The sequence below is a fragment of the Pteronotus mesoamericanus genome, unplaced genomic scaffold (genome assembly GCF_021234165.1).
Source record: "Pteronotus mesoamericanus isolate MK-2021 breed Mesoamerican mustached bat unplaced genomic scaffold, CSHL_Meso_final contig_50, whole genome shotgun sequence".
Taxonomy (NCBI): domain Eukaryota; kingdom Metazoa; phylum Chordata; class Mammalia; order Chiroptera; family Mormoopidae; genus Pteronotus; species Pteronotus mesoamericanus.
This window is the reverse complement of record NW_026555186.1, coordinates 32041323-32056000: the sequence shown is the minus strand read 5'-3', so window position 1 is coordinate 32056000 and position 14678 is coordinate 32041323. Positions and strand designations below refer to the sequence as shown.

General features: G+C 44.9%; 1 protein-coding gene and 1 pseudogene across 1 annotated transcript in view; one reads left to right on the top strand and one right to left on the bottom strand.

The window, feature by feature from the left end:
• RASGRF2 (Ras protein specific guanine nucleotide releasing factor 2) overlaps positions 1 to 456 on the bottom strand; it is a 189458-nt gene extending 189002 nt beyond the window's left edge. The window contains 1 exon segment of the mRNA XM_054578547.1: positions 57 to 456. Within this exon segment, the coding sequence (XP_054434522.1) occupies positions 57 to 344 (288 nt within the window). The 5' untranslated portion in view covers positions 345 to 456.
• Positions 457 to 12821: 12365 nt separating this feature from the next.
• On the top strand, positions 12822 to 13376 carry LOC129074503 (histone H3.3A-like; annotated as a pseudogene).
• Positions 13377 to 14678: the final 1302 nt, after the last annotated feature.

Genomic DNA, 14678 nt, shown 5'->3' with positions numbered 1-14678 from the left:
GTTAGGGAGCGCGGCGGCCGGAGGCCAGAAGACTGCGAAAGGAGGGCGCATGGTACCTGCTTGTCCAGCGCGTCCCGGGCGCCGCACGGCCCGACACTGGCCCTGGGCGGCGCGGGCGCCCGCTCGCAGCTGCAGCCCTCCAGGAGGTACATGCCCGCAGGGCGGCTGCTCTGCTCGCCCTCGAAGTAGAAGAGCACATTCTGGTAGAGGGCGAACCACTTCTCGTGCCAGCGGCTCGCCTCCGCTGCTTTCTTGCTCAGGAAGCCGCGCTTGGTGCCCTCCTTGCGGGCCAGGAAGGCCAGGTAGAGGGCGTGCCCCTCGTTGTAGCGCACGCTCTTCTGCATCGTGAGGACGCGGGGGGCTCACCCCTGCCTCGCGGCCATCTCCTGGCCGTCTCCCGCCAGGGCGTGCCCGCTCGCCCGGGTCCAGGCTGGCAAAGGGCGCCCCCTCTCCTGCCGCTTCGCACAGGGCACCCCCGCCGGCCTCCGGGACGCGCAGGTCCGAGGGGCGCCCGGCTGCGTCCAGGCTCGTTCTCCGAGACCGCCGCCCTCCTGGCGGAGCGAAGCTCCGGGAGCCCCCGGCGCCCGTGCAGAGAGTGGCTCCGTGAGGGAAATCTGGTCGCCGTCTGCGTCGACCAAAGTTGCGGGAGCCGGAGACCCCCGCCACGGGCTGGGGAGGCTAGACGCGTGGCAGCCTGAGGAGGACTGTCCTCGGGCAACTCGCTCCGGGAGACAGAAGGTAAAACGTCACGTGGGAGATCAGCTGTAATCGGCTTGGAAACCGACTTAAAGGGCAAAGTCGGCACTGCGACGGTGACGGTGGCGGTGCAGCTCGCTTACCCCGGCTCGTGTCCCTCCCTCGTCCGCCCAGCCCGGGCCGCTGCCTCTGCTCCCGCGCCAGTGGGGCGGATCGTGGGGAGGTGGAGGCGCATGGCGGCAACACACACCGGCTCCCACGCGTGCTGGCACACACACAAATATATATACTCACATACACAGAAATGCACACACACTTCATGCACAGTTACAATACACAAATGCTTGCACTTGCACAATTACAGGTACAACGCTCACACAAACAATACACATACACACAAATATTCACATTCGCAAAAAATACACACAACCCTTACACAGTAAACTATGCACTCACATACATACAAATACACCCACAAAGTGCACTCCTACACACAAAACTACAAATCCATATACAATACACACTTGCACAGGCAACTACACACTCACACACTGATATGCTTACCCAAACACACATTTACACACAAAAACCATACTCTCTTACACACACCCAAACTCACACATGCACACAAAATGGATAGAGGCACACATTTACACTCACCGCACATAACACACAAACTACACACAAATACACATCCACACACAACACATTTTTGTTTACGCAGTCATACACACACTCATTCAGGCAAATAATCATACACAAACAAAATGAACATGAATACACATACACACATGGACAGATACACAAACACATTTGCTCAAAAATACACAAGTACATACTCATACACAAGAACTCACAAATATATGAATATATATATTCATGTGAATTCATACACTTTCCAAACACACTCACACATACAACACACTCATCTGCCACATCCACGCATGCACGCTCATCCACGAGTGTGTTTCCATGGCAGTGAGTGGAATCGCATAATGGCAGCCTTGACTTTTCCCTGAGGACTTGCACCGTTGTACTTAAAACAAGAATGAAGGTTAATGAGTGCACCCCACACCCGCGCTCCCCAACATTCCCAGGAAGGTATCAAATGCCTATAGGCTCTATAAGGGGAGGAAAAATAACCAGGTTTATTACCTATGTACATATGGGGGTTCCATATGAATGTGAAACCCCGGAAAATCTGGCAGTTAAGGCTTATAAGCTATTTCGAGCTAAGTAGAAGGGGGTGAGGGTCGTGGTTTGGGACTTCAAAGGGCAGAAAAACAATTCACAGGGAGATGAAAAGAGTTAATGTTTAGTAAACAAATATTTGCTGGGCCATTTTGAAACAATGAGATTACAGAGAAGACTTTGATCAGATGGGCCTTGCTAGGTTTCCCCCTACCATACATTAGTTCATATTAAACCATAGTTATCTATGACAGTGATACCTCAGGATTACGGTAAAAGAAGCTAAAATTTCAGCATAGAGTTTAACCAGGAAAAAAATTCCCAAACAAGGGAGACTTGCTGCCCCTGGCAGAATCTATCCCCAGAGGCCATGCTGTCCTACCCTTGCTGGGGCTGGAATTCATTTGATTAACAAATCTTGCAGGTACAGCCTGGAAACCAACGCCCCCCTGCCCCCCCCGCCCCGAGTATAAAAAGTAAGTGGAAGAGAAATAATGTGCCCAGCGGCTGTGGGAGAAAGCTAGTGAAAACCCCAGGGAAAACCAGTATTTGATTCTGCTATATACATGTTTTTATTCCCCTTATTCACTTATTATAAAAATGATTTGCCATGAAGTGTTTATTGTTAAAAATAAAAAACAATAGAATCCTTTTCTGGGCCATGAATCTGCAACAATACACCTGTCTTGTACTACTAGTTGTATGTTCATAAATTGGTAGCCCAGGGGTTCTGCCTGTTTTGTAAGTACTGTTTTTACAGAATATTTTAGCTCTGTCTCACTGAGCAGCTGAGTGTTTTCTCCATTTTACAAAAAAAAAAAAAAAAAAAACCCAAACAAACAAACAAAATGACCTATCACCATTAACTATATAATAGAGAAATTGCCATTTGAAATTACCATGAGAACAGTGATTATTTCTCTTTACATATTTTTAAATGTCTAAGAGACAGTGCTATACTAATTTGAGTTTAACCAGCTAGGTTGTTCTTTAGAAGGGATACAAGTTTAGAGACAGTGTAAGTAAATGCGGATAAGATTCTGAGACAGATTCTAGAAGCAGAGGAGATGGCCAGTGCCTCGGAAGACCTTTCATTTCCTTCTCTGTGGTCCAATCCCAGCTCTGAGAACCATAAGCAAGTTCACACCTGCTTAATTGATGAGCTCCATTTTAGAGAGGAAACCATCAAGGGTGTGAAGTCACACAAAAACAATTTTGCAATGAGCATTCAAACCTCCTGACCACTTGTTTTTTTTTTCCTCAGATGTGAAACATTCTTTTCCCCAATAAGCAATATCTATGGTATGAAGGTTAATTTCAGTGCTGATTCATCCTTTTGGTCTACTCAAATGTCCTTTTGACTTGAACCACAGGAATTGTTCTTCTCAGCCTCTTATCAGTCACCGCTTCCCACCGTGTAAGGTGTTACGGCCATCATAATGACCCCTCACAGAGACAGAAGGTCACTGGTTTCCTCCGAAATTTGGCTGTGACCATTGTGAGTTTTCATTATGGAAATTCACTGTGAGAACTATTTATGGATCATCTGTTTATGTTCTCAACACAATATTTAGGTGATGTAGAAGATAGTGAGAAAAGACTCCGCCCCTGCCCGTGGTGTGCTCCGTCTATTAAGAACAGGATTTCAGGTGTAAGCGCTGCTTCTCACCAGACCATCTGCTTCCCAAAGGCAGGGCAGTCTCCCTCATCCCGGCGGTGCCCAGTAGGAGAATGTGTATGCAGTAGGCACACAAATGATGTATAGCTATTTCCTAAATTAATTTAGTATTTGGTGACTGGATTGTTAAAGAGGGCACACCCATTTGCAAATATGAGATCATTCCGCACAAGACTATAAGAGATGATAACAGGAGAACCCTGGACAATCTTGAGAAACTATATCCAGTGTGTGTCTGACGGACATTTGTGGGCCTTTGGCCTCCTTCATTCATATAGAAACTGCATCCCTGGAATGGCGCCACCTTGAAACACAAAGGGCAAGGAGGTTATGGAAATGAGGATGCTTTTTCCCCAGCTGATCAAACAGGTTGGTAAAAGGGACTCTGTTCCAAGTGGGTGGGAACAACCTCTTCTGTGAATTCATTGTTTTCCCCTCTTGTATTTCATGGACTCTTTCCCACTAGGTTCAGTTTAAGCTGATTTTCCAGGGCAACAAAGCATTTCTCACTGATAATAGCCAAAGTGTCCTCTTTGTCTTTTTCTCAGCAAGTTAAGAGAAAAAAGTTCAGCAATTAACTGCCGTATCTGGAAACCCTAATTACTACTTATGAAGGGAGACAGTATCCAGAGAATTTGACAAAAAAAAAGGAAGGGAGGCAGGGAAGGAAGGAGGAAGGAAGGGAAGAAGGGAGGGGACATTTTATCGGAATTGTCCAAAGCTTTTAGGCTTGGGAGGAGCTGATTCCACAACCATAGTTTTTCGAAATCCCTAACTCATGCCTGAGTAGCTGGTCCAGAGGCAGGATACTATTCAGAGGCTTGGAAGAGAAGGAGACCAGCAGATGAGAAAGCGGACAAGCAGCAGGGCTTGGAGAGTGCTGTGGTCCGGAAGCTCAGTGAAAAAAAGCATTTCAAGAAAGAAGGATTGACCTTGTTAAGGTCGTGCAACGGAGTACATGCTCTGGAGTCCACATCTTGGTCACCGTCACTACGTGCCCAAATCATACAATGAGCCTATGTGGCTGCTTAGGCAAGGAGTCCCTTTATCCTGCTGTCAAGCACCAAAGACCCGGAGCAAATCTGGGGGGCTCTGCATCGTCATGCTGCATTCAGTGCCTCCTTGTGCTGTGGGTTATGGAAATGAGGATGCTTTTTCCCCAGCTAATCAAACAGGCTGGTAAAAGGGACTCTGTTCCAAGTGGGTGGGAACACGCTCTTCTGTGAATTCATTGTTTTCTCATTGTTGGGCTATTATCAGTGAGAAATGCAGATGGTGGGGGACAAGCTGCCTGCCTTTGCTTAGACTGGACTTTAAAAGTTTCGAAACCTTGAGAGCGAAGTGGAAAAGGAATGGCGGAGGCTGTGGGAGTGATTTGAAAACTATACCAATTTCATTTCCCCCGGAAGTGGGAGACCTGGATTCCTCTTTGGTGCAGAAACTGGGTCTTCTTGAGAAAAACTCCTGGGGCAGGCTCTTCAGAAATATAAAGTAAATGCGCTCCCATCACTCTGGGAGAAAAATGCAAAGTGATCTGAACACAGGTATTTTGTCTCAGAAGCTCAGTATTCTTTTATAATACATGTTACTATGTGCATAGCTACTCTGGGGAGAAAAGTTTCTTTTCTTCTGGCAGAGACTGGCTGAGTATGTAAATGAAATCACTACTCTTCTTTCTTGGCATAGAGAGGACTCTATATCCCAACCTCTCTGCCATGTAACTAACTGGGTTTTGGCTTAAGTACATGAGCCGACATGATGGGTACCTCCTTCTAGGTCCAGTCATGATTATCTCCGCTCTTTCTTGATAGTTTGGCCTAAGGTAGTAGGTGTCCTGTAGGGTCCAGTGGCACAGCCTCCCCGTTCACCCAAGTTGGGTACTCAAGGTGCGCCCTCTGTGTGGGCTCAGTACAACTGCCTCTTGTAGTTGAGCTTTAATGGCTGTTGGCAGGCCAATGGGAGGGATTTACCCAGGCCAGTCAGCAGCAAGGACTGGGTGGGAACACTGACCACCAATCTCCTACCACCATGGGCGGTCAGCTGTGCAGGGGCCCACTCCACAGAGCAGGACTTACTGCAGCAGGGCTCTGGTGCCTGCTGAGTCCACCCCTTGAGTGTGTTACTTGTGGAGGTGGTAGGGTGGTGGCTCTCCAATGTGGTCCATAGCTGTCCACTGGGTGTGCAGGCTCTGGGGCCTCCCAGGAGGCTCAGGCCAAGGTCAGCCACCTCCTGTGTCCTGTCCAGGGCCACGTAGCATGAACTACAAAGCAATCTGCAGATGGTTGCTACTTTTGCTGGGCTTAGATGTGCCCAAGCCAAGCCAAACTGTGAACTAAGTCCAGCTGCTGCTAGTGCCAGGCCTTGGGCAATTTCACAAGAGGTACCAGGCTCACTGAGGCCAAATGCTGCTCATTTGAGAGAATTTAGGAAAATCTGAAGCATGAGCCAAAACAAGCCATTAGTATTTAAAAGCCACTGGAAACAGCACTTCTGTCTGGGAGAAAGCTGCCCTCAGCCCTCACTCTGAAGCCAGACACTTCAGTTCCTCTCCATGTGCCTCTGGTGCCCCAGTGCTGAAACTTGGAGGAAGTGAGTCTGAGTAAGTCCATGTGCAGGCCCTTTTACAGGAACTGCCTGGGACTCCAGACATTTCGGTGTTCCACAGCCTCAATCCCCACTGGTTTTAACAGCCAGAAGTTATGGGGACTTATCTTCCTGGCACTGGAACCCTGGGCTGGAGGGCCTGGTGTGGGGCTGGGATCCCTCACTCCTAAGATATCCCTCCCAATTCTTATTTACCACATGTGGGTGTGGGAACAGCCCATTTGGTGTCTCTGCCCCTGCCCCTCCTACCACCCTTGATGTGGTTTCTTCTTTAATTCCATCGTTGAGGGACTTCCATTCAGCTCTATTTCTGGTGGTTCTGAATAATGATTGTTCTGTAGACTAGTTTTAATTTTGATGATTTTCAAGGAGATGAGCCATGTTTACCTACACCGCCAGCTTTGAAGTCTCTCCGCATTTTCTTTGAAATCCCTTCCTTTCCCCCTCTCCTTACCCTCTAACCCCCAGTAGCCAGTGGTTTACTTTGTCACTGTAAGTTACTTTGCATTTTCTATTTTATATAAATGGACTGATATAGTGTGGGCTCTTTTTTGTCTGGCATCCTTCACTTGGTATAATGATTTTGAGGTACATCCATTATGATGACTCTCAATAGTTTTTTCCTTCTTGGCTGAACAATATTCTATTGTATGAGTACACCACATCTGTCTACCCATTTCTCAGCTGATGAACATTTGGGTTGTCTTTGGGATTAAACCAAAGATGCTTAAGATTTTCTCCTGTGTTTTATTTTTATAAGCTTTCTGGTGTTAGCTCTCACATTTAACCAGATATCCAATAGTGTAAGATCTGAGTGGAGTTTCATATTTTTGCATATGGCTATCCAACTGTTGCAGCACCATTTGTTGAAAAAATTATTCTTTCTCTGTGGATTGCTTTGACACCCTCATCAAACATCAATTGGCTATACAAATGTGAGTCTCTTTATGGAATTTATTATGTTTCTTTGATGATTATCTACCTACATACATACAAATTTGTCTTCTGATCTTATACCCTACAAATTTGTATGTATGTATGTTCTGGATATACCTTACAAACATACATAGAAATTTACACTGATATATGCAGGGGTGGGCAAAAGTAGATTTATAGAAGAAGACAATATAATAATTAATAAATAAGCCATAATACAATAATAATTAATAAACAAGAATACAAGAATAATTTTTAATACTTATAACTGTAAATCTACTTTTGTCAACCCCTGTATATTTCCACCAATATCACACTGTATTATATTTTAACTCTCTAAATACTCTTAAAATCAAGTAAATTATAGTTTTCAGCTTTTCAAAATTGCTTTGGCTATTCTAAGTCTTGTAATTCTATGTAAATTATAGATTTAGCTTGTAAATTTCTTTTAAAAAGTCTTGCTGGGATTAGATTAGGATAGGGTTGAATCTGTAGGTCAATTGGGAGAGAACTAACATCTTAATAATACTGATTCCTCCAATCCATGAACATGTATACCTCTCTATTTGTTTAGGTCTTCTTTAATTTCTCTCAACAGTGTTTTATAGTTTCAGTGTACACGTATTCCTCAATTCTAGTCTAATTTATCTCTAACTATTTAATATTTTTTGATGCAATAGTGTCTTAATCATCTTCGGCTGCTATAACAAAATACTGTAAACTGGGTGGCTTACCAACAATGGATATTTATTTCCCATAGTTCTGGAGGCTAGAAGTCTAAGATCATGGTGTCAGTATGGTTGGGGTCTAGTGAAAGCGTTATTCCTGTTTGCAGATGGATGAATTCTTGTTGTATACCTAACATGGCAGAAAGAGAGATCCTTATCCTTCATCACTTTATAAGGTCTCCAATCCCAATCATAAGGGCTCCACCTTCATGACCTAATTACTCCCAAAAGCCCCACTTCACATTGTGGGGGAGATTTCAACTCATGAATTTTGAGGGGACACAAACATTCAGTCCTTAACATAATAGTAAATAATATGTTTTAATTTATTTTCTGGTTGTTCATTGATACTATATAGAAATAAAATTGATTCCAATATACTGATCTTATACCCTACAACCCTATAATAGTCACTCATAAGTTCTTGTAACCTTTTCATAGGTTAAGACTTTCTCTACAGAGACAATTATGGCATCTATTAATAAATATAGTTTTATTTTTTTCCTTTCATATCACTATGTCTTTTATTTCTATTTCTTCTCTTTTGCTATGCCTAGTACCTCTGGGTGGGGGGCGGGGAATATTAAACAGAAATGGTGAGAGTACAAATCCTTGCTTGTTCCTGATCTTAGGAAAAAAGAATTCAGTGTTTTGCCCTAACTGGTGTCGCTCAGTGAGTTGGGCATCATCCCACAAAATGAAAGATTGCTGGTTCAATTCTGGGTTAGGACACATGCTAGGGATGCAGGCCAGGATCTCAGCTGGGGACATGTGAGAGGCAACCAATCAATACTTCTCTCATATATCAATGTTTCTCCCCTTCTCTTTCTCCCTTTCTTCCCTTCTCTCTAAGAATAAATAAGTAAATTTTTTTAAAAGAATTCACTTTTCATCACCACTAAGTATGATGTTAGCTGTAGGTTTTTGCATAGATGCCCTTAATCAAGTTGACAAAGTTCCTAGCTATTCCTGGTTTGCTGAGTTTTTAAAAATCATGACTGCATGGTGAATTTTGACAGATGCTTTTTCTGGTACTAATATTGTTTTTCTTTTTTAATTATTCCACATGAAAGTAATAGTTTATTTTTCAACATTAAATAAACCTTGCATTCCTGGGATAAACTCTATGTCATCATGATATGTTATCTGCTGTTAAGCCCGTTCAGTGTATTTTTCATCCCAAACATTGTATTTTTCATCTCTAAAGTTTAATTTGTGTCTTTTTGTTTTGTGTTTTCCTATTTTGTATTTTTTGGATTTTCCTATTGCTTTCTTCTACCTTCTTGAGCATATGGGGTATGTTTATAATATGTTCTAATGTCCTTGTCCAATAATTTTGTCATCTGTCATTTCTGGGTCTGCTGTCATTGATTGCATTTTCTCCGTCCTATGAGCTACAACAGCTGCTGCTTTGCTATTTTTTTTAGATGCCAGATATTGTGAATTTAACCTTTTGGGGCCTGTTATTCTTGTTTGTTTGTTTGTTTGTTGTAATATATTCCTTTAAATATTTTTGACTTTGTTCTGGGACTCAGGTAACTTGAAAATGGTTTGATCCATATGAGACTCACTTTTAAGCTTTTTAAGGTATATCCAGAACAGCCTTTAGTGTAGGTTAATATGGCCCACCCATCCAGGGACTATTGAATACCCCATGTGTTAAGAGACTTTTCCATTCTCACTATCAGGAAGTGGTATAAGCTCTGGGGATTTTCTTCTCCTTCTTTCCAGAGGTTCTTTTTCTGGCCTTATTCATTTTCTCACATGCATGAGCCAATCAGGACTCAGCTAAAGATTAGAGGCAAACCTTCTGCAAATTCAGAGCTCTCTCTTTACACAGCTGCCTCCTCTCCAGCCATCTGTCCTGTGTATTCCAGCCACTGGCTTCCCTGAACTCTAAACCTTGTCTCTTCAAGTCTGTGAGGCCACCAGGCCTTCTTGGAAATCTCCCCCTCAGCACTCAGCCTGACAACCCTCTCAGACCATGGTCTGGGGCACATGTAGGGCTCATTTCCTTTGCTTCCTTCCTTCAGGGATCACAGTCCTTACTGCCTCCTGCCTCATGTCTGAACACCATTGCTTCATGTATTTTTTAGTTGTTTAAGGCAAGAAGTAGAAGTTCTGTCTTTGTTCTTGAGAAATTATTAGACAGTTGATGACAGATGGTGAAGAGTCAATGTTGCCGGGATAGCTACAAAAGTAAACCACAGGTAGGAGCTGTAACCCTCATGCAGGAGAGACTGAAAAGGAGATCAGCAAGCCCTGGTGGTGGCCGAGATTACTGATGTTCTACCCACCTGAGGTGTGTTGTTTAACACTGAAGATCACAGATGGCTCATGTTGAACTATGAAGTCCCATTAGAGTCTTAAATCAAGCCCTTGGGATAGGACATGCATTTTCCCCTCATTAGAGTGAATCTTCCTTCCATAAAATATCCTGAGAGGAGATTGATTCTAAGATAAGAAACAAGAGCTGGAGAGGAAAGGCTTGGGCTGAAAGGAGAGAGAAGCTCCTTCTCTAATAGAGAACTCCCAAGTTAGTCTCCATTTAGACTCTGTGGGTTAGACTCTGAACCCACAGTCTTCTGTTGATCTGAGGGAAATTAAAGAAAGGACCCATTCCATGCCCTTGACGGCTGATAAAGATGAGTGGTGCTTCCCCGCCAATCTCACTCCCATTGACCTGAGAGAAAGCAGAGACCTAGAGTTAAAAGGGCGTATTTTCAGCTTCAAGGGGATAACAGACAAAGGGGGCTGCAGCTGGCAAACGGATGAGGAGGCCAGAGCAGGAAGCCATGTGCTGACTCTTCGTGACCCCTAATGAGGAAACACTTTGAGATGGCACAGTTTCTACCGTCAGCTGGATGGGGGCATGGAAGCAGGGTAGTTAGTCTACCAGGGGTGTTCAACCCTTTGGCATCTCAGCCACACCAGAAGAAGAGTCGTCTTGGGCCACACATTAAATACATTGCAACATGTAATCACAAAAATGTCTCATAATGTTTTAAGTAAATTTACAATTTTGTGTTGGGCCATATTCACAGCCATCCTGGGCTGTATGTGGGCCACGGGCCGCAGGTTGGGCACCCCTGTTTCCTTATTTGCCATTTATGACGGTCAGTGCCTAGACATGCTGTCTCCCCCCCCCCCCCCGCCCCCCTGCCAACCCACCCATTGCCTGCGCGCACACACCCACAGAGCTAGGTGAACTGAGCCAGATACTATCGGGAGTACACATGGATATCCCTTAGATTGACTGAAATCAAAATGACTTCCCCTAATACACAAAATACACCCACACACACTCAGATGTGCACTCCCACATCTGAGCAGGGGCAGTGGTTTTCAGCCTTAGGTGAATATTAGGATCACCTGGGAGCTTTAAAAGAAGACCAATGACTGTGCCCACCCTCAGAAATTCTAATTCAAATCGGTCTGGGGTGTAGCCCGGGCATCTGCATTTTCAAAAGTGTTGAAGTAATTCTTAAGGCCTGCTAGCGCTGAGAACTACTGCCCTAGGTCTCTGAGGCACATGCCTCTGAGCTGTACAAATCTGCTCCTCTCTCCTCTGGGCCCGCGGGGTAGAACAGCTTGTCTGCCAGGGTCCACTGCAAGCAGCCTGGAAACCACTCCTCTCTCCTCCTATTTATCCTCACTCTGTCTCTCCTACTGGGTTATTTCACCTGTATTCACAGCTCCATGGGCTAAAACAGCAGTCCCCAACTTTTCTGGTACCAGGGACCAGTTTCGTGGAGGACAATTTTTCTACAGCGGGGTGGGAGGTGGGGGGTTGGGGAGCAGCGGGGCGGGGATGGTTGGGGGATGATTCGCGTGCATTCCATTCAAGCGCACCTCCTACAGTGCGGCCCGGTTCCTAACAGGCCCGGACCAGTACTGGTCCTGGGCCCGGAAGTCGGGGACCCCTGAGCTAAAAGGTTAACCTCAGGCAGCCATGGACAGCCCGTGAGAGAGATGCTTTCCTTCTGGGTGTCAAGTTCCGCAGCTGCTCTCCTTCTAGCTGAAGCCTGGTCCGCCATGGCACGCGGGTGGTGAGGTTCAGAACCTTGCCCCTGCCCTGCGTTCTGGACTTCATAGGTGGCCACCTTGTCCCAGGTTGCCCAGGACGTTCCTGCTGTTAGCATTGAAAGTCCTCTATCCTGGGAAACCCCACAGTCCCCGACAAATGGGAAAGGTGGCTCTCCCTAATCCTGATGTCAATTCAGGACTTCTTGGTTCCCAAGAGTTGTTTTCAAGCCCATTCAAGGTTCAAGTCCATCTGAATATGTAAGGGTGTGAGTGGCAAGTTACCAGATGACCTAACACTTACTTACCATTCTGGAGCTTATGCAGTTAAACTTCCACAGTTTCTTTTAAATCGTAGAATTGTCATGTTCTAAGGCAGTAAATGTGTCAGAGTTAAAACACACACATAGAGTAGCATATGTTCGCCTGAGGCAAATAAAGTGAGATTCTGCAACTGCTACTCTTAGTTCTCAAGTAGTATGGGAATATAATTTTAAAATGTGGATTATTAGTCTTTGTGTAGGCGCGGGTAAAATTTGTAAAAATATATACAAAGAAAAACAATGTGTGTGTATGTTAAATTTGAGAAAGATGTTACTTACCTACCACTAGCAAAACATGTGCTCCAAGTTGATTTTCCAGTGTTAGAGACAGACTCCAGGGCTCCTTCCACATTCCTGCATCAAGCCCCACTTGGGGCCGAGGACAGACATCTGGATCAGAGAATGCTGGGGGCAAAGAGATGCCGTTGTTCACGCAAAATGCAGAGGTGGCAGTGTGCACGAACGAGGTAGGCCTCTGAAGGACACTGAGAGGGAGAACGTCCATAATCTGTGAGTTCGTCATTTTCAGGTATCGTTACTGCATCCCTGTGCATTCATTACAAATGCATACTCCCAGTAAGGGTGCACATCTTCCTGTGAAGGGATTTCACACAAAGCTTCCGTTCCTTCTTCACAAGAGAAATGGAGCAGCACAAAAGCCCTGGATCAGAAAGTGGAAATATTGGGTGTGTACACAGCCGCAGTTGCTCTCTAACGCCAGAGCCTCCTCCAGCTCGCTGAGCTCCAGCCGAAGGAGAAAGGGGTAAGTAAAGAGGTCTCTGTACCGTGGCTCGTACAAAGCAGACTGCGCGCAAATCGACTGGTGGTAAAGCACCGAGGAAGCAACTGGCTACCAAAGCTGCTCGCAAGAGTGCGCCCTCTACTGGAGGGGTGAAGAAACCTCATCATTTCAGGCCTGGTACTGTGGCACTTCGTGAAATTAGACGTTATCAGAAGTCCACTGAACTTCTGATTCACAAACTTCCCTTCCAGCGTCTGGTGTGAGAAATTACTCAGGACTTCAAAATAGATCTGCGCTTCCTGAGTGCAGCTATTGGTGCTTTGCAGGAGGCAAGTGAAGCCTATCTGGTTGGCCTTTTTGAAGACACCAACCTGTGTGCTATCCATGCCAAACATGTAACAATTATGCCTAAAGACATCCAGCTAGCACGCCGCATACGTGGAGAATGTGCATAAGAATCCACTATGATGGGAAACATTTCATTCTTTAGAAAAAAAAAAATCTCTTCTTCCTGTTATTGGTAGTTCTGAACGTTAGATATTTTTTTTCCATGGGGTCAAAAGGTACCTAAGTATACGACTGCAAGTGGAAAATAGGGGACAGAAATCAGGTATTGGCAGTTTTTCCATTTTCATTTGTGTGTGAATTTTTTTAATATAAATGCAGGGAAATAAAGCATTAATGCAAGTTGAGATGTTTCAATGAACAAGTTTCAAGCAGTTCAATTTTATAACAATATAAATAAACCTGTTAAATTTTTCTGGACAATGCCAGCATTTGGATTTTTTTTTAAACAAGTAAATTTCTTATTGATGGCAACTAAATGGTGTTTGTAGCATTTTTATCATATAGTAGATTCCATCCATTCACTATACTTTTCTAACTGAGTTGTCCTACATACAAGTATGTTTTTAATGCTGTCTGTCTTCTGTGCTATTCCTGTAAGTTTGCTATTAAAATACATTAAACTAAAAAAAGGGGGGAAATATTGGAGGAAGGGACAGGGAGGTGGAGTTCTAAATTCTGGTCAAATTATGTATCTAAAAGAACTGGGGAAGGGGACATGCGGAGATCTTACATCATTTAGAATCTGGTAAGGAAAACTGAAATATTTTCAATACAGAGAACTTAATTCAGGACGGAAGACCAAAAGAGCCAAATGGTTCAGGGTGGAAAGGAAGTCACTACAACGTACATGCTGAACAGACAAGGGGAGAAGGTGAACTCCTGGGCACCTGGAGTCACCTGGAGGAAGCTGGAATCCTGTGGGCTTGTCTGGCCGGAGCAGAAGCCACAGAGGAGACACCAGCCGAGGCAGAGAGGGGTTGAGAAGCAGAGAACCGGCTTTGCTCTCTCACCTGCTTCTCAATTCGCCGAGGCCTCTTGTTGGCTGAGCTCGCCCTGAGCCTGGGAGGCAGAGGCAGAGCAGAGGGAGGGCCAGAAATGGATCTAAGGGCAAGCAAGGCCAAACTGGCAGGCAGCCAGATATCCTTTCCTGCTTCATGACTGCGACTAGGATGGCTGCGCCTCCCCTGTGCCCTGTTTTCAGAGTTACTTCTGCCTTCGACTCCAGGACATAAAACCTGGCAGTCCACACTCCGAAAACTCCCGACCCCATTTTCCTGAACTAGAAATCAGCTGATTCCAAAGCCAGTGTGATGGCCTCTGGGACCCTGATCATTAAAAGGTCAATTAAACATTTATCAAATTCCAACTAGTTATGGTAGTGATGGTAGAAACAAATGAGCAGGACGGCC